General features: G+C 33.2%; 3 protein-coding genes across 4 annotated transcripts; all 3 read right to left on the bottom strand.

Annotated features, from left to right (window-relative positions):
• Positions 1–841: 841 nt before the first annotated feature.
• LOC11428986 (plant cysteine oxidase 2) lies at positions 842–3,187 on the bottom strand. The gene is made up of 5 exons (XM_003624639.4): positions 2,615–3,187; positions 2,100–2,221; positions 1,844–2,003; positions 1,305–1,508; positions 842–1,120 (listed from the first exon to the last, which is right to left on the bottom strand). Exons 1-5 carry the CDS (start codon positions 2,844–2,846, stop codon positions 987–989), a joined length of 852 nt encoding a protein of 283 aa, XP_003624687.1. The 5' UTR covers positions 2,847–3,187; the 3' UTR covers positions 842–986.
• Positions 3,188–6,434: 3,247 nt separating this feature from the next.
• On the bottom strand, positions 6,435–16,929 carry LOC11432643 (protein RRP6-like 2). Of its 2 annotated transcripts, XM_039827546.1 has the most exons (15): positions 16,250–16,929; positions 15,282–15,440; positions 13,021–13,179; positions 12,861–12,944; positions 11,984–12,063; positions 11,828–11,878; positions 10,123–10,231; positions 9,795–9,877; positions 9,559–9,604; positions 9,302–9,324; positions 8,573–8,625; positions 8,220–8,440; positions 7,755–7,925; positions 7,505–7,609; positions 6,435–7,152 (listed from the first exon to the last, which is right to left on the bottom strand). In XM_039827546.1, the coding sequence occupies exons 1-15, from the start codon at positions 16,784–16,786 to the stop codon at positions 6,964–6,966; spliced, it is 2,070 nt and encodes a 689-aa protein (XP_039683480.1). In that variant the 5' UTR covers positions 16,787–16,929; the 3' UTR covers positions 6,435–6,963. The 2 variants fall into 2 exon arrangements, with proteins under 2 accessions (XP_039683480.1, XP_003624686.2); XM_003624638.4 differs by lacking the exon at positions 9,302–9,324 and having other exon boundaries at positions 8,538–8,625; positions 16,250–16,920.
• A 1,227-nt stretch (positions 16,930–18,156) lies between these two features.
• LOC11428985 (U5 small nuclear ribonucleoprotein 40 kDa protein) lies at positions 18,157–21,288 on the bottom strand. The gene is made up of 2 exons (XM_003624637.4): positions 21,179–21,288; positions 18,157–19,520 (listed from the first exon to the last, which is right to left on the bottom strand). Exon 2 carries the CDS (start codon positions 19,456–19,458, stop codon positions 18,421–18,423), a length of 1,038 nt encoding a protein of 345 aa, XP_003624685.1. The 5' UTR covers positions 19,459–19,520; positions 21,179–21,288; the 3' UTR covers positions 18,157–18,420.
• Positions 21,289–24,061: the final 2,773 nt, after the last annotated feature.

Here is a 24,061-nt window from a genome sequence, read left to right as displayed (position 1 = left end):
ATTGTCAAATCAGCTTAGATCCAGTGCAAATCCAATCAATGAATTTGGCGTCATCAACGTTGCAGATCCTGAGACATGAGTATTTCGGAGACTTGAATATAGTCATAAGTGTAGGTTTTTGTATTTTGCCGTGTTATGTTATTAACATGGATGCTGTGAGTTTGTTCACAGATTCATCTCTTTTGTTTTTAGCGAATTTACATTGTATCAATGTACTCTATCAATTTGAATGAATGCATATCATATATTTTTATCAAAAAAAAAAGTTTACCAAATTTATTTTTAGAAACAACATTCATCTAATCCAAGTTTACCAAATCAAAAAGGTGAAAGATATGTCTATTTTTTTCATCTAATCCAATCTGTTTTTTTCTTTCTAAATTTTTCCTTATCAAAAAAGAAAAAGGAAATGAAATTGATTGTGTGAACGATGGCGAGTGTAATTGAAAAAGAGTTGAAGGGTGTGGATAGCAAAAACTTAGAGTGGGCTGTACATGCCTCCAAATTACCCTTTCAATCTTTCAAACCCGCATTTTTTCTTTAATTGCTCTTCTCCCATGTTTTTATTCATTCCCTTCAAATAGCCGTGCGTGTATTTTTAGCGTGTAGGGTGGGAATGTGAAATAAATGAGAGAAGAGCAATTTTCTTTTACTTCAGTCTCATTTCAAGTGCTTCAATGTTCTGATTTCAACTAAAGAAATTGTGACAGCCTTTACCAATCACGTAAAGGAAAAGACCAAATTAAACTATTTTAAAGTTAAGGGACCGAACATAATTTTTAAAATAAGTTAAAGGATCAAAGTGATATTTAAGAAAGAAAAAAAAAACGAACAATTACACTATGATCTAAATATACTTTTCAACTTAAAATTTACCACTAAAGAACAAAAACCACACATTAATTCTTAGTGTATACACAAAGGGAAGAAAAAAAAAGGTTGGAACAATTTGTATAAGATGCTAATGGAATCAATACATGTTGAAACTAAAACATAGTGTCATCAATGGGAGGGCCTAGATATTCAATTCCATCCATTTGACAATTTTCTGGCATATCAATTTCTTCTAACAACCCATAACTATCATCTTTGTCTTTCACCTCACCAATCTTTTCCTCATCTGCAGGATAAAATAAATCATTGATGGTCAGAGACATAGCAGTAAGAATGTCAAATGTACATTGCTATAGGAGTTTGAATGATTTAAATATATAATATGCAATAGAAATATTTTTGAACCTCATGTGTATTTATTTTTAGACAAAGTTTCCATTTATGTGCAATGAGAAATTGTAGTGACTCACTTGGAAAAGCATTATAAGGGTAATCTTTATAGTATGAACAGTCTCTGCCATCTTCTTTGGAATAAGGTGGACCTATGACATCAAGCACAGCACATGGAGTTATAGCTGTGAATTCATGAATGTTGCCTCCAGTTGTTGGATACAATACTGAAGTATCACATGGTGCTGTGAACGTTTTATTTGCTTTTAACTTTGCCAATCTCACTGCAAATAGAAAATTAACCATGTTAGTCACATTTTAAAAACCAACACAGGGTTAGGACCTAGATTGTCTACATTTGACAATCCATGCAGTCACATGGTTAGTCAAATCAATACTATTTATGTGATTGCGCGGATTGACAGCAACAGACAACTTAGGTCTCCATGAGTACATTGTCACTAGGTTTACTTCACTCAATAATAATTTCTTACAATCACTATGGTCAATCGATCTAAATTCTTGAATTTAGGTCGAATAATTCATATCACAATTTACCAAAACGAAAACTTAGAATTTTAAAAAGTGATGAGAGATATAAACTATAAAGAATACTCACATTTTGATGATGGTTGCAACAAGTTGTGAGAGGCCTCATGATCAACCCAATCATAAGACTTAATGTGCATTTGCCCTAATAGAAGTTTGCTGAAAACAGTCATGCCTGGGTGGTTATGGAGGGGAATGACTCCTCTTTCAGGTAGGAAAAAGATACATAGCTGCACAAACAAAATGCAATAATAGCAAATTGAATGAGTAATTATAATATGACATTATGGTTTATTAGGGAGCAATGTTGGATTTCAAACACTTACAGAGAAATTGTCACATTTGTAGACTGTGGTGTATGTGACCCTTTGATTCTCTTTAATAATATTTCCAGGCTTGAAGAATTGCAGATCTCTACTTAGTCCAACATCCTCTGGCTTCATGTTATCTAATTATTGATAATGAATTATATGATCATCATATTAAATTAGACATTTAGTATTAAAAATACATATTATAGAAAATAAATTGCAAATCCATATTACATGTTCTAGAATATGTGTTAATGTGAATGTTAACAATAAAAGGGAATGAACCCTTCAACTCTACCACTTATAGGACCACATATCCTAATAGAAGATCCAAGCATAAACTAAACATAACAAATTTTAATAAATGAATCTATATAAAAATTGATTGATCTATTCATAGTAGTTTTTTTTAACATTAATTTGAAATCACCTAAAAATATCCAAGCATAAACTAAAATTTCTGGCCCTAAAGCATTGCAATATTTGACAAAATTAATCCAAATAAATAAATCAATAATTTTAAAACATACCAAGGATGTGACAAAGTTTGTGAACATCTCGTGGTGAAGGAACTGTGCCAGGGCCTTTGAATGTTTGCTTGCATGAATCAAATAGCTCTTGAAGTGCCTTTGGAACATGTTTCTTAACCCTACGGTGGTTATAAGGCTTATTCCTTTTCTTTGCAATGACTCTTTTCACATAACAAACCTTGTTAACATGTCCAACTCTTTCTCTACCTTGCTCAACCATACCAACCTCCATTACTCTTCAAATGTGTACCAAATTTACTTAACTCCTATGTGAATAAACTCAATAAGACTCAATCCTAATCACTTGAACACTTTTATAGTGAATGAGATTGTTAAATAGCCCACTGGATTATTTGTTCTTGAATTTTCAAGTATAGATTTGTTTCCAATTTTGGATTGTGAGAAAGGTGAAAAGAAAAAGAGAACTCAAATACCAAGTATTAAGAAACTAGAAAAAATTAATTAAAAATTATGCAATGAAATAGTAGTTGTTGACTCAAATGAGGTTATATTAGTATGAAAGTGGAAAATTATATAAGGGGATTGTTAGTTAAAAGTTTTTAACTGTATTAAAGGATAAGATAATGTTTTGGAGTTATATAGGATTAAAAATGCAGATTATATATATAGTTTATAAATAAATAAATAAATATATGCATGAAGAGATAGGAAGAGAGAAAAAATATCTAAGAGTAGAAAAGAAAACAATGGGCAGTTTAGATGGTATTGCTTCATGTTGTGCCACTTAATAGTAAAGTTAGACTAAGAAAAAGGAAAAAGGAAAAATGAGAAAAAAACAATGTTTAGTGCAGTTGAGTTCCCGCCCCCATAGATTGTTTGCAAACTAGCGGTTAATGCGACCACTGTTTTGTGATTTGCAGTCGGTTAGTCAAATACAAACTTACCAAAAATACCCCACTCTAGTATGAATAGGATCAAGTTAGTATATTAATTTTCTACCCTTGCTTAATACAATTTTTTTATTTTTTTAACAAGAAATATATTATCAACGATAAACATTCTAATATTTAACAAAAAAAAATAAATCAGAGTAAAACACAAAGCTTTTATAAAAAGTTATAGGTCAAAATCTAAATAAATTAAAGGATTGACTCATCGGTTACGATACTTAAAAGTAAAATAACATTTATTTCTATATCTCTCTTTCTATAACATTATCGGTATACTATCCTATCACATTTTCTTTTCTTTTTATCTCAAAGTTTTTTTGTGCGAGCACAAATATTTTCCTAATTTTTTAAAGTCAGTTGTATTTTAATTTGGTTGTATTGTGTTTGTTTAATAGAGTCGTTTTACTGTAAAAAAATAAAAATAAAATAAAACTAAACTTTTTAGATAGGATTGAATTTGTTTTACTTACTTCTATCAAAGCTGCTGGTTATCTCAAAATCAAACAGCTAACATAGATACATTTCTTAATTTCTTATGTGAATTAATCAATCAATTTGTTGTGTGAAAATGTGATATAGCCAAATGACTATGGTACATTGCAATCTAGAAAAATTGAGAAGGGGATGTGTGATGTCATGTGCATGGCCACAAAAAACCACGGTGATTGGCATTTATAAAATTTGGAAAAAGTTAAAAGAAATCACAAATGTCACATAATTGTTTCACACCTCATAGTCTAAACATGTGCCAAGTGGCCCCTAATCACCTGGGTGTAGTAAGATTTTTTTACATACTAGAGGTTATGGTCAGGACAGCTTGATATTCCTTACCACAAATTTTATTTGTCAACTTTTTTTTTTTTTTTTACAAATATTCTTGAATACATCCAAAAGTGATTTTATTTGTCAACATACTAAATGACTTAATTTTCCTCAACATATAGTTCAAGTGGTTCAATTGTGACATCCAAAAGAGTGTGAGAAGGATGTCTTGAATTCAAGTTGATCACTAATATATAACATACTAATAGTTAACATATTTTTTCTTCTCATGTGGCTAGAAAACACACTTTTTAAAGTGTGGAGAATTTGAAAATTCGAAGTTCAAACTCTAACTTTTATAAATAATATCTCTAATAGTTACCAACTCAACTACACTTATAAGACACTAATAGTTAACATAATTTTTTTGGACCAAACTAATAGTTAACATTTATCAATTAAGAAAAGTGATTTACATATCCGCCAACCTTGTCACGCTAGGTTGATTTTTTTTTAATTATATCACACATTTTATATGTATGATTTTTCAATAGACTTTTGGTAATACTTTGAAGTAGAAGAACAATAATTGCAAATGATGATTCAATAGAAATTATGATAAAGGTGTTATATATAGTAGGAGTGGGACAATTTTTCAGAAAACTTTTATATCCACTAAAATACACAGTTATGTGCTACTATTCAAATAACACATTCTCTCAATCTCTATAGTAGTAGGATATGTGCAATGTGCATTGTAGGGCCAGTAGGCTCTTGTAGTCTCACTTTTTTACACCTGGCATGTTATATTTGTAATATTTGAAATTGTAAATTTGTTAAAGATAGAAGCTTGAAGAGACAAATATCACATGGAGTCAAAATCAGAGGAAACATCGAAATTGCTTTCATGTGACTACTTTGCAAGTAAGCTTAATGTAATTGTCAAACCTGGATGCTCTTACCTAATGTTGCATTAATTCATTGCTGGAACCGTTTTGAGAAATCCAATTTGTTTAACAAGTATGGAAAATTATTTAAGTTTTCTTCGAATCTAAGTTATGAAGTTAACGACGGGTTTGGCCTAGACTTGAGATATCAGATTGTATTCATTTCTAGGTCTCCGGTTTTAATGTGTTAACAAATTGTAATGATCAAAGTTAGGCTTATAAGAATATAATAGACCTAAGTTGCATTAAGTAATGATTCATGCATTCTAGAAGGATCTAGAGGGATCTATTAGGATGAATCATAGGTTAAATTGTTACAATACAAATGCTATAAATCAGGGAATGATCATTGTAATCATTATCAAATGAATGAATGAAGAATTTAGAGTAATTCTCCTCCATTAATGAACAAATCCAAAAGTTGATCATAACACAACTCCTATGTTGAGTCAGTCTTTAATAGATTTTGTTCAGTCTTCAATTTAATTATATGTTAGTAGATGGAGAGATTATCCTCCAAATTAATTGATTGGACTGGATACCAAATATCTAAAGTATGTGATAAAACTAATCAAAATTGTTGTGTTAACAACTCCAATGTTAGGTTAGTCTATAATATTTAATATATATTATTTTCTTCCAAAAACTAATCAAAATTGCTATTCCATTTTATTATAAAACTTATTTCTCAAGAAAATGATTTTTTTTTTTTTGCTATTCCATTTTAATATAAAACTTATTTCTCAAGAAAATGATTTTTGATAATAACTTACAGATTCTTTAAAAAAAAAAACGATAACCTACAGATAAACAACTTTATGAAAATTTGAAGATAAAAGTTGTTGAGGTGAGGATTTGGTTATATTAAGAGACATCAACAAATGAAAAGATCATATCACATTCACAAATATAATAAATCAAACTTCTTTTGCCGTATATAAACAAATCAAACTTTCTTTTATAATAGTATACCCTAATAATGTAAAACAAATAAAAATTATACGAACGTTCGAATTATAATAGGACGTTTGTGTAAAAAAGCTTACACCATGCATAAGTATTCTCCCTTTTTCCTCTAAAAAACACCTTTCCTACAACATAACCCACCTTTTTTTCCCATTTTAAAAGTTGCTTTTATAGTTTTATCACAGCCATAAGCTGTATCTCAGCTGATCATCAGGCCAAATAAAATGTTGCTGGTTAAGCAAAATTTTGATCAAAAGATTTGACGAGCTAAAGGAGCAGCGGATCCTCATTTCGCCCAACTTGGATTCAAGGACAGTACTACATATAGCATATAATCTAATAATATATTTGTACATTTGTACATACTACATAGCATATAATCTTACATATTTTCAGTCAACTAATAGAAGGTTCCACTTCAATTTCCAAAAGCTGCAAATGCCTGTCATCATCTAGCTTGCTGCAATTATTGTGAAATCACTGATGTTCCCCACGTTTAGAGTTGAGCTTCTCTTACCGAGTCATGTAGCTGCAGAAAACAACCCTGGGAAGAAGCATTTTCTACATCTTCTCCAAAGCTACCGTCACTTCAAAATCAAACATCTTCGATAGCCTAATATATCTGTCGGTTTTGTTGTTCTGATTGTTTGACTGAAAGCATCTTTCAACTCTTGATGACGATTCTGAAAGGCATGGGCTAAACTTCATTTTCCTTTTACTGAAGTGGACAAAAAATCATTTTTCCTAACAGATGGTTGCAGATTCATAGGTTACTCTGCATCATATCCTCCGAGTCTGAATCCAAGTCTACTGTCATGTTTGCATCCAGGGTAGATGTGGAAACTGAAGCTACACTTACAGCTAGTTTTGACTTCTCATTATTGCCCAAAAATGAATGGCTTGGAAGATTGATTGATGATACATTCTGTTCTACCTTGATCTTTTTCTTTCCCTAAGAACCAACCCCGCAAAGCAGTTTAATATAAGGGGACAAATAGTGGTTGGAATATAAAGATTTACAAGGTAATGTAATTGTACATTTCTCAATAGATAATTTGGATTAAAGAACCAGAAAAACTTGTATGTGCGAAGGTTTAGCAATATAATTTTAAATTGTTTTACTTTAGGGGAAAAAACACTTTTTATTAGCTCTGCAAGAGAGATTTTGATGAAAAACTAATTGTTTTTCCAAAATAAGCTATTACTGAGAGCTAGAATAAAAATGATAGCAAAAAAACAAAACCAATCAGTTTAAATCCTGAACTCAACAAATAGGCATCATTAAAAATATTTGACAAACTCACCTTTTTGTCAGGATAACCATTCCCTTCTGAAGTTGAATTTCCCAGCAGCGTTGCATCGCAAGCAACAGTAGGCATTTTTAGCGCCTGAACATTTGTTCCATTTTCCTGTCGACCAATTAGCTATAATCAGATTGATGCTCCTTGTCAGAAAGTCAAAACATTGAAAAAGTTTATTTTTCATTCTTTTATTTTGTTGAGGCTACGTAGGAAGGAACACAATTGAAACAATTGGAAGGTTTAATTATGCAACCTTCACTGCAGAGGAATTAGGGTCAGAAGAAAACAACGACTTCTCAGAGATATTAACACAGGTGGCATTTTCAATTCCAATGCTTCCATTTGCTGCACATTCATCCTTTAAGCTCAAGGAAGGAGATTGGGGAGCTTCAGTTCCATCCTCAACAGATGCTACATTTGACACCTATATCATGATTATATTTATATACCATTTATCAACAAGCATCTTAACATGTCTACATATTCTACATATAAAGCAGGTTGAGCTAAAAACAGTTAGAGAAGCATTAACTGTGTTACATTTGAAGCAACTATGTGTTAGGATGTACAATAAACACCCAGGATATAAAAACAAAGAATAGTTAACAGCGATTCAAAACGATTCAAATCCCTGTAAAATACCAATTAGACATGTCAACTAAAACATCCTGCCCAGTAATAATTCTAGAAACTGACAACTATTAGATATATTACTTACACTCGCAGCATGTTCTTCTTTCAAACGAAGTGCAGCAGCTTCTACAAAGGCAGCATGCTCTTCTTTCAAACGAAGTGCAGCTTCTTCAAACGCAGCAGCCTTTCCCATAGAATGTCTGACAATGTTAACAACGATATCATGATTGCGCTCAACATATGGTAGTCTTGACCTCTCTGCTATTAATCGCCGTAGATTGCTTGCAGTGACGGGCATATGCTTAGCTTTTCAAAAGAGTAAACACAAATTAAGTTGGCATGTGCTATAGAAATGGGCTACCTTCTAGATAAAATATGAAACGGAAGTCTGCATTTCATTTACCAATTAAAAGAATAACTTTATTTGGCAATATATACCCAGTACTCTCATCCTCTGCCCGCGCAAGAACATCACGCCATTCATAAAGCCCCTGCCAGTAACATACATAGTAGAGTAAATGAAATAAAATATGTATGGACCGTACAGAAACCCAAAGCAGAAGCAATGCATGCAACTATTTTGTTTTTTTGGTCGGAAACCACCATAATTAGAACCTTCGGCACTCCATTAGCTTGGGTCTCTTTACCTCTCCTTAAGAGTGTGTTTTGCGGTTGTAGGGATCCAACCATGGTCTTCCCCTACATTAGCTGCTTAATCAAATACACCACACCCATCGAGTAATGCATGCAATTATCTTATCAATTTGAAGTTGGGCTATTTTATTAATAACTTCAGAGTCCTGACCTATTATTGGTTCATGCAGTGTTGAATGCTACACTGAGTTATGTTACTAATTCTTGCATTATGTTGTTTGCTTTGAATGCCAATAGTTTATGGATGTCCATTCAAAACTACTTATCATAATTGAAACCAACATATTTACAAAAGATGGTATTCGAATTCCAGTATTATAAAGTCATTGAACTAATAGCATAGTAGTGAAAATATTATGCAGTATGAAGATACTGCTGCAAATGTAAAAAAGACAGTAACAACATGATGAGCATTGACAAAATTGTAGCAATGGTGTAGATTTTGGCAGGGGAGTAATATGTGGTTGAAGTAAAATAGAGATGAACCAGCATAACTCAAAATGTTGGACGTACCGGTATCGTACCAATACCAATACCTGTACACCAAAATGGAGGAAATTGTTATATATTATTTTGTATCTCCATATCAATATGGAATGGTATTCTATATAATGATGTGAAGATTAACAAAATTCAAAATCTTGTACCAAACTATATATCTGAGGGCTACTAATGCACAGCAGAAATGCAAAAAAATCAGAAACATTTTCATTCCTCATGGAAGTAATCAAAAGTATGTGCTACAAAAAAGATATGAATTATCAACTTACTGAAACAACAGCAAGCTGCTGACCGTTAAAACCAGCCCCTCGCAATCTGTATATAAAGTGGTAATTGGTTTTATGCTTACATCTCTTGGCAAGTATTAATAGCAAAGCATAACTTCAAAAATAAAAACACATGCAAAAACACTCTACATAGAAGAGGTAGAAAACTAACAAGAAAATACAAGCTGTTGGAAAAAGTTACTACTTAAAATAGAATGTTAAGTAATGAAACAACCAACCCCTTTATATTAAGGAAGGAGTTTTCTGTCAAAAGATCTTTCTCATACAGCTGCATGCAGACATTATAACTCCGCTGGTAAACCTGTGGTTGACAGGAAATTAAAAAACAAAAAGGTGTAAAAAAGGATTCGCCAAGCCAACTACTCAGCTATGTCATGCTATTTGATTCGCAAGGAAATGTCAAACGAACTTTGATCAATCATGGCATGTTTGCACATAGCTTAATCATTAAAATGGTTGCCGACAGTACAAGGGACCAAGGAGGATCCAATGGCCCGAGGAAATGATACATTACTTATTCATTTAGCTAGTTCTATCTCATATTACCTCCAACAGAGGATCATCTGGACTTTCAGACTCCTTAGACAGTTCAAATAGCTTGATCCTCATCAAATCATATATATAAAGCAGATAGTGTGTATCTTCTCTTCCATACCTATCATCAGAACAACAGTTTGTTAGATTATAGTAATTAAAATCACTGGGACAGTATACAAGTCAACATTGAAGATAAAGGAGAAAAGGAGGGGAAATAAACCAATAGGGAAAAAGGTCAAGGAAAAACTAAAGATAGAGGAGAACAGTCAGAGATACCTAATTATTAATCTCACAGTCAACGAATTATTAACCTCACTTTCAAAACATGGGCAGAGAATCTACGTAGATAGCAACTTATAACAGTGAAACCATACTAACACTAAGAAATACCCAACTTGACATCCAAGTCGTCACAATTTCAAATACAAACTCATTTAATACAAATCTTAAATTGCTACAAAATCATAAAAGTCACCAAGCTACCAATGAATACTTACGCCTTAGTTTCAATACATACAAATGATGTGACATAATTCTAATATTCCTTTCTCACACACCATTATTTTAATACCAAATCCATTATGATTATGATACCTTCGTATTTAGTAAGCAGCCCAGTAGCTATAAGAAAAATAGAGTAACTTAGTAGAAAATGAATCACGTATTATGACACCTATAATCATTACTTTTCAGAAAATAAACCCCCAAATGAATTGACCCCTACATGCAGCTCAAGGAAAATTCTACTTAACATGTGTGCTGAAGTCTTGGGGTATGTTAGGATGGAGGGGAGGGCTAACTTTTCTTCTTTAATTACGGACACTAAAATGTTTTAAAATTAATTAAGTGTGATTGAAGTATTATATGCAAATTTATCATGTTGTTCCTTTAATTTTTTTTAAAACATCAAACATACTTTAAAATATAGACCTAACCCTCCAAAGCCCTCCCCCCTCCAAAATCCTAAAAAAACCTCCCAACAAACCCTTAGGGTGTGTTTGGATGGAGGGTTTAGGAGGGGAAGGGAGGGGAGGGATTACTTTTCTTCTTTAAATTACAGACATTATAAAATGATTTTTAGAAAATTGAATTAACAACATGATAAATGATCATATAATACTTCAAAAACACTTAATTTATTTCAAAAAAACATTTTATATTGTTCGTAATTTAAAAAATAAAAGTGAGCCCTCCCCTCCCTTCCCCTCCTAAAACCTCCATCCAAACACTCCCTTAGTCTAAGTCAACTGAAGTCCCACCCACCTGAGTAAAAGACACAAGGTAACTGATAGAACTTGTCCCTAAAAACACGGATTGCTTATTGGATACTAAAATGAGCATCCAACGTATCAGATAGAATAACGACACCATTTCTATTAGTATATTGGTTAGATGGAGGGGGGATCGGTTATATATATCAGTTAGATCCATTCCGAGGGAAATCAGATCAGAGAGATCCATTCAGTACATTTGATGTCTGTAAAGTGAAAAGGAAAGATCCTTTGCGAAGAGCCTTTGGGGTAAATTCATCCCCATTTTCTGTTCGGATTTCAATGACACAACTCTAAACTTTTGGGTTCTTTCTATCTGGTTTTCCATCTCTTTTAAGAATTATTAACATAAATCCAGCACTATGGAAAGAATAGAAGACTATCAGAAAAGAAAATCAAGAACAGATCAATTGTAGCAAGGCAAGCTCAAAACACAGACGCACTTTATCATCACATCAGGAAGAGGGCGTGCTCTCCAGTCTGCATTCTGGTACCTGCAAGGATTTGACTTGTAAACCTTCGCGTGTAAGGAAAGATCTTCTATCTTTAGTGGAAAGACAACAGGGGTAAATAAAAATAAATAAATAAAGACTGCATACTCTTTGTTTGCAGTAACCCCACAAAAGTGTTGCAAAAGATGTTGCAAACTATATCTCTCCATTTTTAACACTCTTGAAGCCTGAGCAGTGCAATCAAAATACATATTAGTCGCATGTGATAAAAAGAAGAGAAGATTGTAGCATGAATTCCTAATATAGAATCACGGAACTTTAGAGCTTGTTTCACCATTGCTTAATGTCGCAAGTCAGATCAACACATTATGAATGCATCGAAACTGACAATTTTATGCCAAAACACAAAAGTTATTTCTTATTCAATTTTGTAAATATGAGAGGGTCGCACAGGGTTGCAACAAAATCCTGGAAACATATTTCAAAACTTTTTACCAGAAATTCATACAACAATTAGACCAGATAAGCAAGCAAAAGGCTCAAAAGCAAAATTGAAATAAATTTTGTGATGGAGCTAGTTTCCAGCATTTTATTTAAGCTGCGGCAAAACAATCAAATCTAATATTCTCCAAGAATATCAAAACCATCCAAGTGATCCAACATTAAAGTAGAATGCTCAAGAATTATTTTCTGAAGCCTATTTTTTCTAGGAATTGTTTAAAAAACAAATTGCAAAAACCATTGATAAATATTGGGTATAAAACCAATAATATGATTTCAAAGAACTGATTCATATTTCGGGATAGTTCAATCATGATGAATAATTTACAGGCCAAATATAGAGTAATACAGAAATTAGTTCGGCAAATTTTTTGGTGAGCCCTCTGCATTCAGTGTTCAAAGAAACTATTTTAAGTAGGACACTTTAATAACAACAATGTTAATCATTATTAAATTTTGTTTCTCCGAATTTAATGATGTTCATAAGGGGAATATTTCCATCCAGAGTTTTCAAAACACCAACCTGGCCAGTGTCAAACATATTACAGATGTAAATGCCAAAGTCCCGTTGCAACCACACAATGTCTCGATCTGCACCATGCAAGACCTAACTAACCATGAATACAGTCAACAGAAAGAACAAGTCTAATGAATAAAAGAAACTTCAATTGTAGGAATCTAACCTTTTTCTTGGTAGGGTCCATGAAAACATCCCGCAGGTGTTTCCCGACATGATCACGGAGTTTCAGAGTATCGACGATAAAATCTTCAGTCCGAGTTGATATTTGCATCAAGCAAGTCAAACCTTGAAAAGACCGATATTGATTATGTTCCAAATCCACCTAAATATTTGGTGTCAAGATGAAAATGTCAATAATGACTAGACACATCAAAAGCAACCAACATACAGAGGACAATAAAAAGTTAAAATGCCACAGTACAAAACAAGATCACAACTTTTTATATTGAAAAACCCACAATCAGCGGGAGAGAAAAAAGATTAACCAACTGAGATTATGATCACAGCAAGAGAAACACAAATTCAAACAAGAAAAATGGAGCAATCATATATGTGATATAAGATGAGCATCTCCCTATATTAATTTCAATAAATCATCTACAATGAGAAAAACATCAAGAAACATTAAATAACATTTATGAACATGCCAATACGCTTGAAAGGCTAAATCTTAAGATTTGCAGAATATAATATGTACACCTTTCAAATGAAATGAATAGCTTAATACAATTAATGTGTGCAACTTAAAACGATGTCTACTTCTGTAGAGGATATCAAACATTTATAAGGATACAAATTTATTTTTAAAATTATCCTTAATCAGCTTCCTACCTCTGTTGTCAATAGCGGCCGAATGCGGCGCGGAGCGGCCAAAAACAACAAAGCGCGACACAGTGCTTCAACGCGGAGCGTTTGGAGAAAGCGGATGAAGCAGGCGCAATTGCGGGCAAAAGCGGGTCAAAGCGGGCGCTTTTAGCAACCCTGTGTAAAATACTAGATTTCCCTTCATTTAAAACCGTTTTAAGGGTCATTTTGGTAATTTTCAAAACCCTAACTATTACTCTTCTCCACCAGAACCAAATACACAGCCACAAACTCAACTTCTTCATCGTACCAACAAAAAAAATCCATCTCCTCGTCTCATCATCTCAGAACCCATCTCCTTGATTTCAGAATTTGTTAATTTTTCAATTTGTTAGTTGTTAATTGTTAATTTGTCAATTTGTTAATTGGGAGGATGAACTTGTTAATTGTTATTGTTTTGCAGTTTTGTTACTTTTAGCTTTAGAGGCTTAAAGTGTCGGTTTCCTTGAATTCTATTAGTATTTTTTGCAAATATGTTTTATGTTTTGCTTAAGACTTGTGACTTTTATTTCAAATTAGGAATACTTCATGAATTTTGAGTGATGTTTAAGGTATTTTAGTAATTTTTTTAACAGTATAGTATTTTAAAATTAAATATATTAGTGTCTGCGTCACCGAAATAGCGCCCGCACCCCGCGCCGCATCAATTTTTGGGGTGGCCGCGCCGCATTTCCGCTTTGACAACAGAGCTTCCAACATCTTAGAATTTTGGGTTAGGCCTAACTCAACCCTACAAAACCGGCTTATAAACACATTGCCGTTATCTCATCCGATGTGGGATTCTTAACACACACCCGCACGCCCAGGACCGGACTTCTGGAGTGTAACCCTAATGGCCTAATAACGGTGACCTGATGACCCAACGGAGCTTGGATATGCTCTGCTACCCTTTTAGAATTTTGGGTTGAGCCTAACTCAACACTAGAAAAACGGCTTGTTCGGCGAGGACTGCCCCCACTTATAAACACATTATCAGGCCTTATCTCATCCAATGTGGGACTCTTAACACTACATTATAATGAAGGGAAAATGCAAAATGTAAACAATTAATCAAATTATTATATTAAGGGTTGCAGTACAAGGAACAAAAGGACAACTTAGTATCAAATTTACATTAGCTCTCCAAAACATGAGGTTTCTAGTAGAAATTGAGTTTGTTGTCGCCTGTCAAGAACTGTTCAATAGGAAACAAAACTGAAATTCTATTCATTGGATTTATTTTCTTCAGCATGAACAAAAACAACAGCCAAATAGATGTCTGAACACTGAAAAAAAATGTACCAGGTTCTGCGCTAGTTAGGAACAATATGTTAACTGGGTGTGGGAAATTTTATTTTGTGTCATGAACCATCGCAGTTGAACAAATCAGAGACAACAATGTAGTGTACAAAAACTGTTCTGCTTATGATTAAAGGGATAACAAGCTCTAAATGTATAGAACAACCAGGCCACAGAAATAAGAATTCAGAGGCATAACAACTAACAAGTAATGAAGGATAACTAGAAGTCATAAGGGAAACTTTTTCGTAAAAAATTATTGGATAAGCATTCATGTTATACCGCAAATTCATCAACCAAGCTCAGCTTAGCAGCCAACTCCTTCAACCCTTTGACATCCTCCACAAGCTTGAAAGGTGTGAATTCTAGCGGGGGAGGCTTTACTGGTACAAGACTCTCGATACTATTTTTATCAACAAAATCTAAAACAGAGTAATACTCCTGAAATATAAAACAATTTTTGGCACAATAAAATAAGAGACAATAGAATTAATAATAATAGTTAAAATAAATCATAAATCAGTATCAGCATCATGTTAGACAGTTTGAAGTTTGTGTCACAAGAACTGAGTATGAACTTAGTTGGACTAAAACCAGTAGCAAAAACATAAAACACAGATGGATTTAAAAGTGAAAGAGGTGGAGATGGCAGAAAACACTCCAATACCTTTCACGCAATGAATCGTTTTTCATGCAAAAGAATCTTACTCTAGAATGAAAAGTTGAAAACAACCCAAATGAATACTAACAAAGCAACCAAATACATTAGCTAAAATATTGAAGTCTGGAGATATTTCTCAGCACACATATAAGAGGTGTAGGATTGCATGCAAAACAAGTTCCAACCACGCACAAAAAAATCTTCTGGTACTAGGATTTAATCTCCACCGCACCCAAAAAAATACATATAATAATCTTTTGAAAGCACTTAGTATTTTATTGATTAGAAAGACAATTTAGTTAAGGCTTTTTAAATCCACAAGGACAACACTAGACACATTCAATATTACAATTTACATCTACAAAAGGGCTCCAAAGAAATATATCCTAAGGCACTTCTTCAAACGATGTCAGGTCAACAAATAAACGATGCCACATATAGAACATAAAAAACCTACACATCTCTAAAAATTGAGTCTTTTTAACTTAACCAACATATGAGCATAACACATTTCAATTTTAATACTAAATAATCACACATGCAAAGCATACAAAAATAGTTTTGAAGAAATTGAGTAAAGTGAACGAACCAAAGGATGTATAAACCTTTCACCATCTTCAGTCTTCTCCTTCTCCAACCAAACATGTTCAAAAGGCTGATTGGAATTATCAACAGCAAGATTATAATGATACTGAGGTTTCCTAAGAGTATGAACATGAAACGAAACTTTCTTCTTGGTTTCATTCCCATGATCATCACCCCAAAGAATCAACCCTTTCCTCTCTTTCTTAATCTTAAAAAACCCATCTTCCCCTTTTTCCATATCTTGCTCCATAAGAACCCTATGAAACTCGTCGACTACTTCGTCGACGAGTTCCAGAACGTCGTCGTTTGCATTAACCATCCATTCGTAACCGTCGTCGACGTCGACGGGGAAGGAGGAGTTATGGCCCCAAATGTGGTCGGAAGAGCCGATTTGGTTGAGCATGGATTGGGATTTTTGGGTGAGTTGGTCGATGAGGTGACGGAATTCGGGGAGGTTGTAGTGGAAACGGAAGGAGTCGGAGGTGGGGATGGATTGGAGGGAGGCGGAGAGGGCGGAGAGGTGGTGGTTGAAATCTTCCATTGAAAGGGGTTTAGGGTTAGGGTTTTTGGGGATTTGGTGAAGGGGATGAAATGGACTCACTATCACTGACTGATGATGCTACTCTTCGACCATTTGAGGAAAGGGTCTATTACGACAGCATATATGTACTTTCATGTGACGTGGCGACTTAGATTCTTTTAGGATTTGACCATCAAATTGAAGTGAAGTTAGTTGGTGCTTTGACTTTGAGTGTACAAATTACAAAAGATAAGTAAGAAGAGGTTTAATGTGATTTGAATCTCATCTTAATTAACATCAGCACATGTGAATTTTAAGATTTTAATTTGCTCTTAGATTTGATTAACCTATTCAGGTTTGGATTCAATAAAGATCCAATAATACTAAGATAAAATTGATCTTAGATCTAATTAAACTTAATGAGATTTGAATTCAATAAAGATAAGATAAAATTGAGTTGATCCTAAGACAAAACATCAATATATAAACTTTTCTTTAATGAGAGTTAGTCCAACACTTGTTTTTAATCATAGCACAAAATCAATATTAATCTATTCGATGCAAATTTACCTTCATGAATCAGACGTGTGAATTTGTGTGTTAGTAGAGCGTAAAAACATTCTAAAATAATATGTCAAACTCGGACTTCTTGCTTTCAAGTCAAAATGGATTGCAAGACCGAACTAAATTTTTTTTTTTTTTTGGTAGATAGACGAAATGACAAAGCCATTATAAACTCACACACACAAGTGGAGGTACCGGGGTTCAAACCCCGATTATAGCATCCGGCCTAACAATTTCGGCATTTTGCCAGTTGAGCTAGGACTTATAGACCGAACTGAATTTTATACACCCTAACTATTTATTTATGAAGTAACATTTTATCCATTTGAAATAAATATATTAAAGAAACAACTTTCTTTAAACAAAAAAATAAAAAACAATTTCTCAATATGTGTTTTTCTCTAGCCCTTAGTTCTCTCACCATTTTTTTTTGTTTTGACAGCGTTACGCCTTACCCTTTCTATGTATGGTTCAAACCTCCCTCCTTCCTCTCACTTCTGACGGTTTATTCTTTTAATTTTTATATATGATACTGCAATTTTATAAATATTAAAACAAGTGTTCTATCGTTGCAGATACCCTACAAGATTTGTGATATAACGTACATAAAACTATAATATCTTTATCCCCGACTTTTTTATCATGGCCATTAACCGATCCCTAAAAACGTTAAATCCCAACCTCATGCATAAAGACCTATAAAACTGGTGGTGCGAAATAAGTCATTTTTATTTTTGGTAACAGGTTATTTTCAACCAAAGAGGAGTATTTATCAACTAGAATTACAAGATCAAATCCAAAAGGCACGTCAAGCTTAGTCTGAAGCAGTGGACAATGTAAATTCCGAAAAACATTAATTAGCAACAAAAGTAGGTGACAAACGTTTCCGCCAGAATATTACAGTGTAGGAATCCACATTCTCCAATTTAAAGTATTTTAAGAAGGGAAGAGCTTGGCCTAGAATGAGCAAGGGATATAGTTGATGTTATGAATGCATTCATGAACAGAAGTTTTCTTAGGTCTACACTCCCTAATGATTGTGAAAAGTACCAACATGCTATTACATTTTGCTAGTTTCTAAATGCCGTGCTTCATATCTCCCCAAGATAAATCTGCTTGTCACTGCTACAAGATCCAACAATAGGTTCATTGGGATGGAAAACACACTCATTAACAGATCCATTGTGCCCAGGTAGCTTATACAATATTCTTCGAGAAGTGGTATCCCAGATGTAAACCATTCGATCAGAACTCCCAGCTGTGACCTTGCTTCCATCAGGTGACCAGCCACATTTCAACAAATTCTTCTCAAAGTTGTGTTGATGCCCTTCCAAAATCTTCACACATCGATTTTGTGGAGCATATGGGCGCATATCCCAAATGCAAAGCTTGCAATCCATGCCGTTGGTAAGAAGGTAGGAACCATCAGGACTCAATTGCATACTTGTAATCATATCTTGATGACCTTGAAGTGTCATGGTAACCTCACCTTTACGCAAATCCCATATCTTGACATCATTATCAATACCACCAGTGTAGATCTTATCTGAGGCATCAGAGAAGCTGACAGCAGTAATCTGGTATTTATCAGGAAATGTTTGGATGGAGCCCCTTTGACGCATATCCCATAATTTTGCTGTTCCATCATCAGAGCCACTGACAACAAGAGGTGGCCCCCTCCGGGTTGGACAGCAACTGTTGACATACGAAAGATGCTCTACCATCTTTTTGATTTGTTTTCCTGTTTCTGTATCCCATAACCTGAGTGTTTTATCCGGGCTGGCAGAGATAATCTGTGTCCCATCTGAAGTCCAGTGAAGATCTAAAACAGCATTCTTGTGACCTTTTAGAACCATAAAATTCTTGCAATCCCCATGCACATTCCAAAGGAAAATTTCTTTGTCATGCGATCCAGATGCAACAACTGATCCTGTTGGATTGAACTTCATGGTGTATACAGCACTCTGGTGCCCGGTCAGCAACATGATTGGAGATTCCAAACTTGAGGTCCGCTGCTTTCCATTTGGCCCAGGAGCACGAGGAGCATTGTATGGCACAGTAGACCATTCCATTGGCTTTGAACCAACAACTGACAGAGCATGTTCATTTTCACCAGGAAAACCTTGCATGACGACCTTTGCTTAAAATTGAATTAAACAAACTTCAATTTGTACAGGCTTGGGTGTCAACACTGAAATAGAATCAAAAGAATTATCAGCAGTAAGATCTCCCAAAGGCTACAGACACTAAAAAACATAGGTAGATGCATATTCAGTCTAGAACATTTAACTTAATGCCAAAAGTCTTCATCTACATATTCATCAATAATGAGATTAGAAAATAAAACAGGAAAAAAATGAGAAGGACAAATTATGAATTTGGGGACTGATAAAGCACCCAACCCCACAAAAAGAAATTCTCCAAAACAGAAACAAATGAAAATAAATAAAATTATAGATCAAAATCAACTAAAGCAAAAAACATTAAATATCATAAAGTGAAGGAACTATCTGCTAACTGTAGCATGAATATTCAACCCATAACCATTGTGGGACACACCAACTTATATAATGCAGAAAGGAAGCAACAAATATAAAGGTCTAGCTCTGTAGCACTCTTCATCTTTTGATTTCTCAACCATACTAGCCACTCAAAGCATGGAAGGTGGAACCTATCTTATACTTGATCCTATGTATGTTTTTTCATTTTACCAAAACTAGAATCTCCTCTGCTTAACGTGTGTGTGTGTGTGTGTGTAGCTAGGATCAGTCGACACCGGGTGTCAAAGATAGCATAGTCACACCTTCAACAATTTTCTATACAAAGCAAATTTAACAAAATTTCAAAGATCTGGGCTACAAATTTCATACAACTCAAACTATTTGATACTCCATCACGTTACTTAATTTTACATATGTAAATATCAACAGATCCTAACCCTCTCTCTCCCCCTCTCTCCCTCTCTATCTCTACACATACACACACAAACATAAAGCTCAAGTAAGCAACGTAGTCAGAAATCGGGATCCTAGGTACGATCAGGGAAGGGTCACAAGATCGTAAATCATAGCATCGTAACATGGATCGTAAGAACCTACCAAATTTAGAAATTTATATAACAGCTTAAATCAAAGCAAATCGGAAGAAAAAAAAAAAAAAAAAAAAAAATCACACCTAATAACAACTAAAACCAGAGAATACATGAGAAAACCACCCAGAATTTTATAAAAACAACAAAACTTTAAGTGCTAGCAGGAAAACCCAGAAATAGCAGAACACGTAGAATCCACCGTTTGCTAGCAATTTAGGATTCCAATCGGCACGGAACACAGTGATAGAGAGCAACATCGTAAAATCGTAAGATTTAAAGTGCTAACAATAGATTTTGACTACCATGCAAGTAAGAAAGTTTTCAATTTAGAAGTACAGGTAATGATTAAATTGAGAACATAAATCGAGATATAAACATCAGTGGGGTTCATATCAAATACAAGTTCAACTAGCAATTTAGCCAACAAAATTACTGAACTCGGTGCTGGCAGCAACTAGCTAGAGACTATAAACAAAACTATATTCTAGCAATAAACGAACAAAAGCTTTTAATGAACAAAACTACAAGCATATACCAGCAAACACAGTTCTAGGAGTTTTTCCGTGAGTGAAATTAAGTGAATCGTATATCATTAGATTTTTTACTAAAATCCCTAGATTAAGTTGAAATAATCTAGTTTATAAGAACGCATTAACGAATAAGTTGAAGCTACAACACTCAATTAGGTATGTTAGTGAGTGAACGAAAAAAGGATGCAAATTAATCTGATTCTGAACAGATAGAGATATAGAACTTACGGAGATTTCGTCAGATTGAAGATGAAACAGAAATGGGAGACTCCCAAAACCCTAACTCCCTCCCTCAATCGATCGATCTCCAGTAGTGGTAGTACTGATAAAAATAAAAATAAAATGGGAATTTTTTTTAAATAAAAACCCGACCCGCGTCTTAATGGGTAGTATTACATGTCAAATGAGTCATTCATTCGAGTAGGTCTTATTTTTAATTAATTAAAGGGTTTTTCTTTGGTAAAAATAATCACATAATTTTTCGTGCAAATTTGCACATGTTAATAAGTTTATAATATAAATTTTTAATTGAAAGTTAACGATATTTGATTTTTTTTAAAGATGATATTCTTTTATTTAAGTTGAAATACAATACAATTTTTTTGGGTAAATAGACGAAATAGCAAAGTCATCATAAACTCCTCACAAAATGGAGATAGCGGGATTCGAATACAATACAAATTTATTAGAAAAAGATAATGAATTTGGATAAACTTAAATATTTATGTATTTGGATATATAATGTTGAGACACATAAGTCATTGATTGAATTTTTACTACATCGAATTTGATACAAGTTAAATCTAAGACCATTTACAATGGTTCAAAAGTTTCAACAACCCTCAACACCCATTTTTTTCAATTCCCAACACTCTACGTCATTTTCTCTCTCTTAATTCAACACTCATTCAATTTTTACCTCTCCAATAATTTTTTCATTTAACACTCTACCCCCACCACTTTTTATTTCTTATTCTTATTTAATTTTATATTTTTGTTTTTATAATTACATAAATGGATGATCAGAAGAATTTTGGGTGTTGAATTGATTGTTATTGGGATCCATTTCACTAAATAAAGACTAAAACTTCAAAAGAAAAGTTAATGGAAAGTTAATAATAAGATTAGAAAGTGAAAAACTTGATTTTTTTCTGTGTCCAAATCAAATGATCCAAGTCTCTATTTATAGAGAAAAAAATCACGAATTTTGATAAAAATAAAATAAAATTATTTGCAATGAAATAATTGAGTCCAAATTATTAAGAAAATAAAAATCCAAGCAGCCAATCAAAACATGTCAAGTGTCACATTATCCACCAATTTCTCTTTCTCTCTCCGCGCCTCCAGTCTCACACATGCCCTGTCGGCGCGTGCATTTCACTCACCCGTTTGAAGCAATCACGTCGCGCCACGTGTCTGTGCGGGCCATGCTTTCAACATGTTGAACTGGTTCATCATCTCTTTCCTCCAATTCAGTTTTTCTTCATTTTCAACACCCCCAACTCCAATGATTCAACATGTTGAATGACACTTTCAACAAGCCATTGCACTTGGTCTAACAAACACATTAACAAGATAGAAAGTGAAAAAACATTGTACGACGACAAACAAAACAATATCGCACTGAGAAAACGAAATCACAAAAGATTGAATGTAATGTAACAAACACCGATAGAAAAGAAAAAAAATGTTGCACAACGACGACAGACAAAACAATGTCGCACTAAAACGATGAAATCACGAAAGAAAATATTAGTATGTCTGAAAATCATTTATTTAAAGGTTAAATATGTTTTTGGTCCCTATAAATATGTCAACTTTTCATTTTAGTCCCTCTAAAATTTTCCTTCAACTTTTAGTCCCTATAAAGTTTTCAATCTTCACTTTTGGTCCCTCTTTTAAAGTAAACTCATATGTAGAATTTATATTATTTAATAAAATTTTCCAGAAAAATTCAAAATATTATAAGAATTACTCCAAAAAAAATTAAGAATTTTTTAACAAAACATGAATTTAATATGAATTTTTATATTGTTTATGGTTAAAAATTCATATTTAATTTGTGTTTCGTTAAAAAAATCTAATTTTTTTTAGGAATTGTTTTTAAAATATTTGACACATTTCTGCACAATTTCATTAAAAAATACAAAAATTAAATTAAAAATAGGGACCAAAAGTAGTGATTGAAAATTTTATAGGGACTAAAAGTTGAAGGAAAATTTTAGAGGAACTAAAATGAATAGTTGACATATTTATAAGGACCAAAAACATATTTAACCCTTTATTTAAATAAAAGATGTTTGACGGGTTTTGATCCCCTTCATTCAAAATTTGACACTTTGAGCCATTATCATTGTTGAATTAAAAGTTAAAAACTAAAATTTAGATTGAAATTTGAACGGTTCGATCTCAACCCAGCAACTACAAATGTCTTGAATGTTGTTAATCTGATTCGATGTGTAAATGATAGTAGACAGAGGTGATTGAACACTTTTTCTTCTTTTTTTCATTGATTTTCTCCACTTGTGTCATTCATATTTAAAGGTGTCAAACATTAAATATTGTTATCTCTTTTAGTCGGGTTTCAAAATCTACTTCACCTTGTAATGAGAGTTGAACCCCTTCTACTTGTCCCAAACTCAATCCTATTTATTTATCGGTTATTTTTTAGTCTTTAACTCGTCTCTAGATTCAAACAAATTTGCTACTTTATGTGTCAAATTAAAACAAGTCTATTTTGTGATGAGACCAGATTGGTAAACAAAAAAAAAAATTGAAACAAAATTATAATATAATATTCAATTATGACTAAAAATTGAAAGTGAAATGTTGCAATAGTTTAGTATTTTGCCATGCATTCAAAACTCAAAACATGACTTATACAACAGTATGTTTACTACAATATTTCTACATAACCAACATAAATTTCACATTGATTATTTTGTTTACAAAAGTCTCACTAAATTTTGGCCACTCAATTCTTTGACCCTAACTTGTTTCTAGATTCGAACAAACTCGGTGCTTTGTGGATCAAAAATAGACCAGAAACGGGATGAATCTTAGAACTGGTTTGAGTGATAATGTGTGGTCTTTAGCAAATGAACTTTCTTC

This window comes from Medicago truncatula, chromosome 7, assembly GCF_003473485.1.
Source record: "Medicago truncatula cultivar Jemalong A17 chromosome 7, MtrunA17r5.0-ANR, whole genome shotgun sequence".
NCBI classification, from domain to species: domain Eukaryota; kingdom Viridiplantae; phylum Streptophyta; class Magnoliopsida; order Fabales; family Fabaceae; genus Medicago; species Medicago truncatula.
This window is presented reverse-complemented; position numbering and strand designations above follow the sequence as displayed.

Excerpts from the sequence above, each read along its gene's own strand:
- LOC11428986 (XM_003624639.4), bottom strand. The coding sequence starts at position 2,846 with ATGGAGGTTGGTATGGTTGAGCAAGGTAGAGAAAGAGTTGGACATGTT. Across the intron at positions 2,222-2,614 it reads CAAACTTTGTCACATCCTTG|ATAACATGAAGCCAGAGGAT; the intron begins GTATGTTTTAAA and ends ATCAATAATTAG. Across the intron at positions 1,121-1,304 it reads CCCTTATAATGCTTTTCCAA|ATGAGGAAAAGATTGGTGAG; the intron begins GTGAGTCACTAC and ends TTTATCCTGCAG.
- LOC11432643 (XM_003624638.4), bottom strand. The coding sequence starts at position 16,786 with ATGGAAGATTTCAACCACCACCTCTCCGCCCTCTCCGCCTCCCTCCAA. Across the intron at positions 9,605-9,794 it reads TCCTTCCTTAATATAAAGGG|ATTGCGAGGGGCTGGTTTTA; the intron begins GTTGGTTGTTTC and ends CTTTATATACAG. Across the intron at positions 7,610-7,754 it reads CTAATTCCTCTGCAGTGAAG|GAAAATGGAACAAATGTTCA; the intron begins GTTGCATAATTA and ends ATTGGTCGACAG.
- LOC11428985 (XM_003624637.4), bottom strand. The coding sequence starts at position 19,458 with ATGCAAGGTTTTCCTGGTGAAAATGAACATGCTCTGTCAGTTGTTGGT.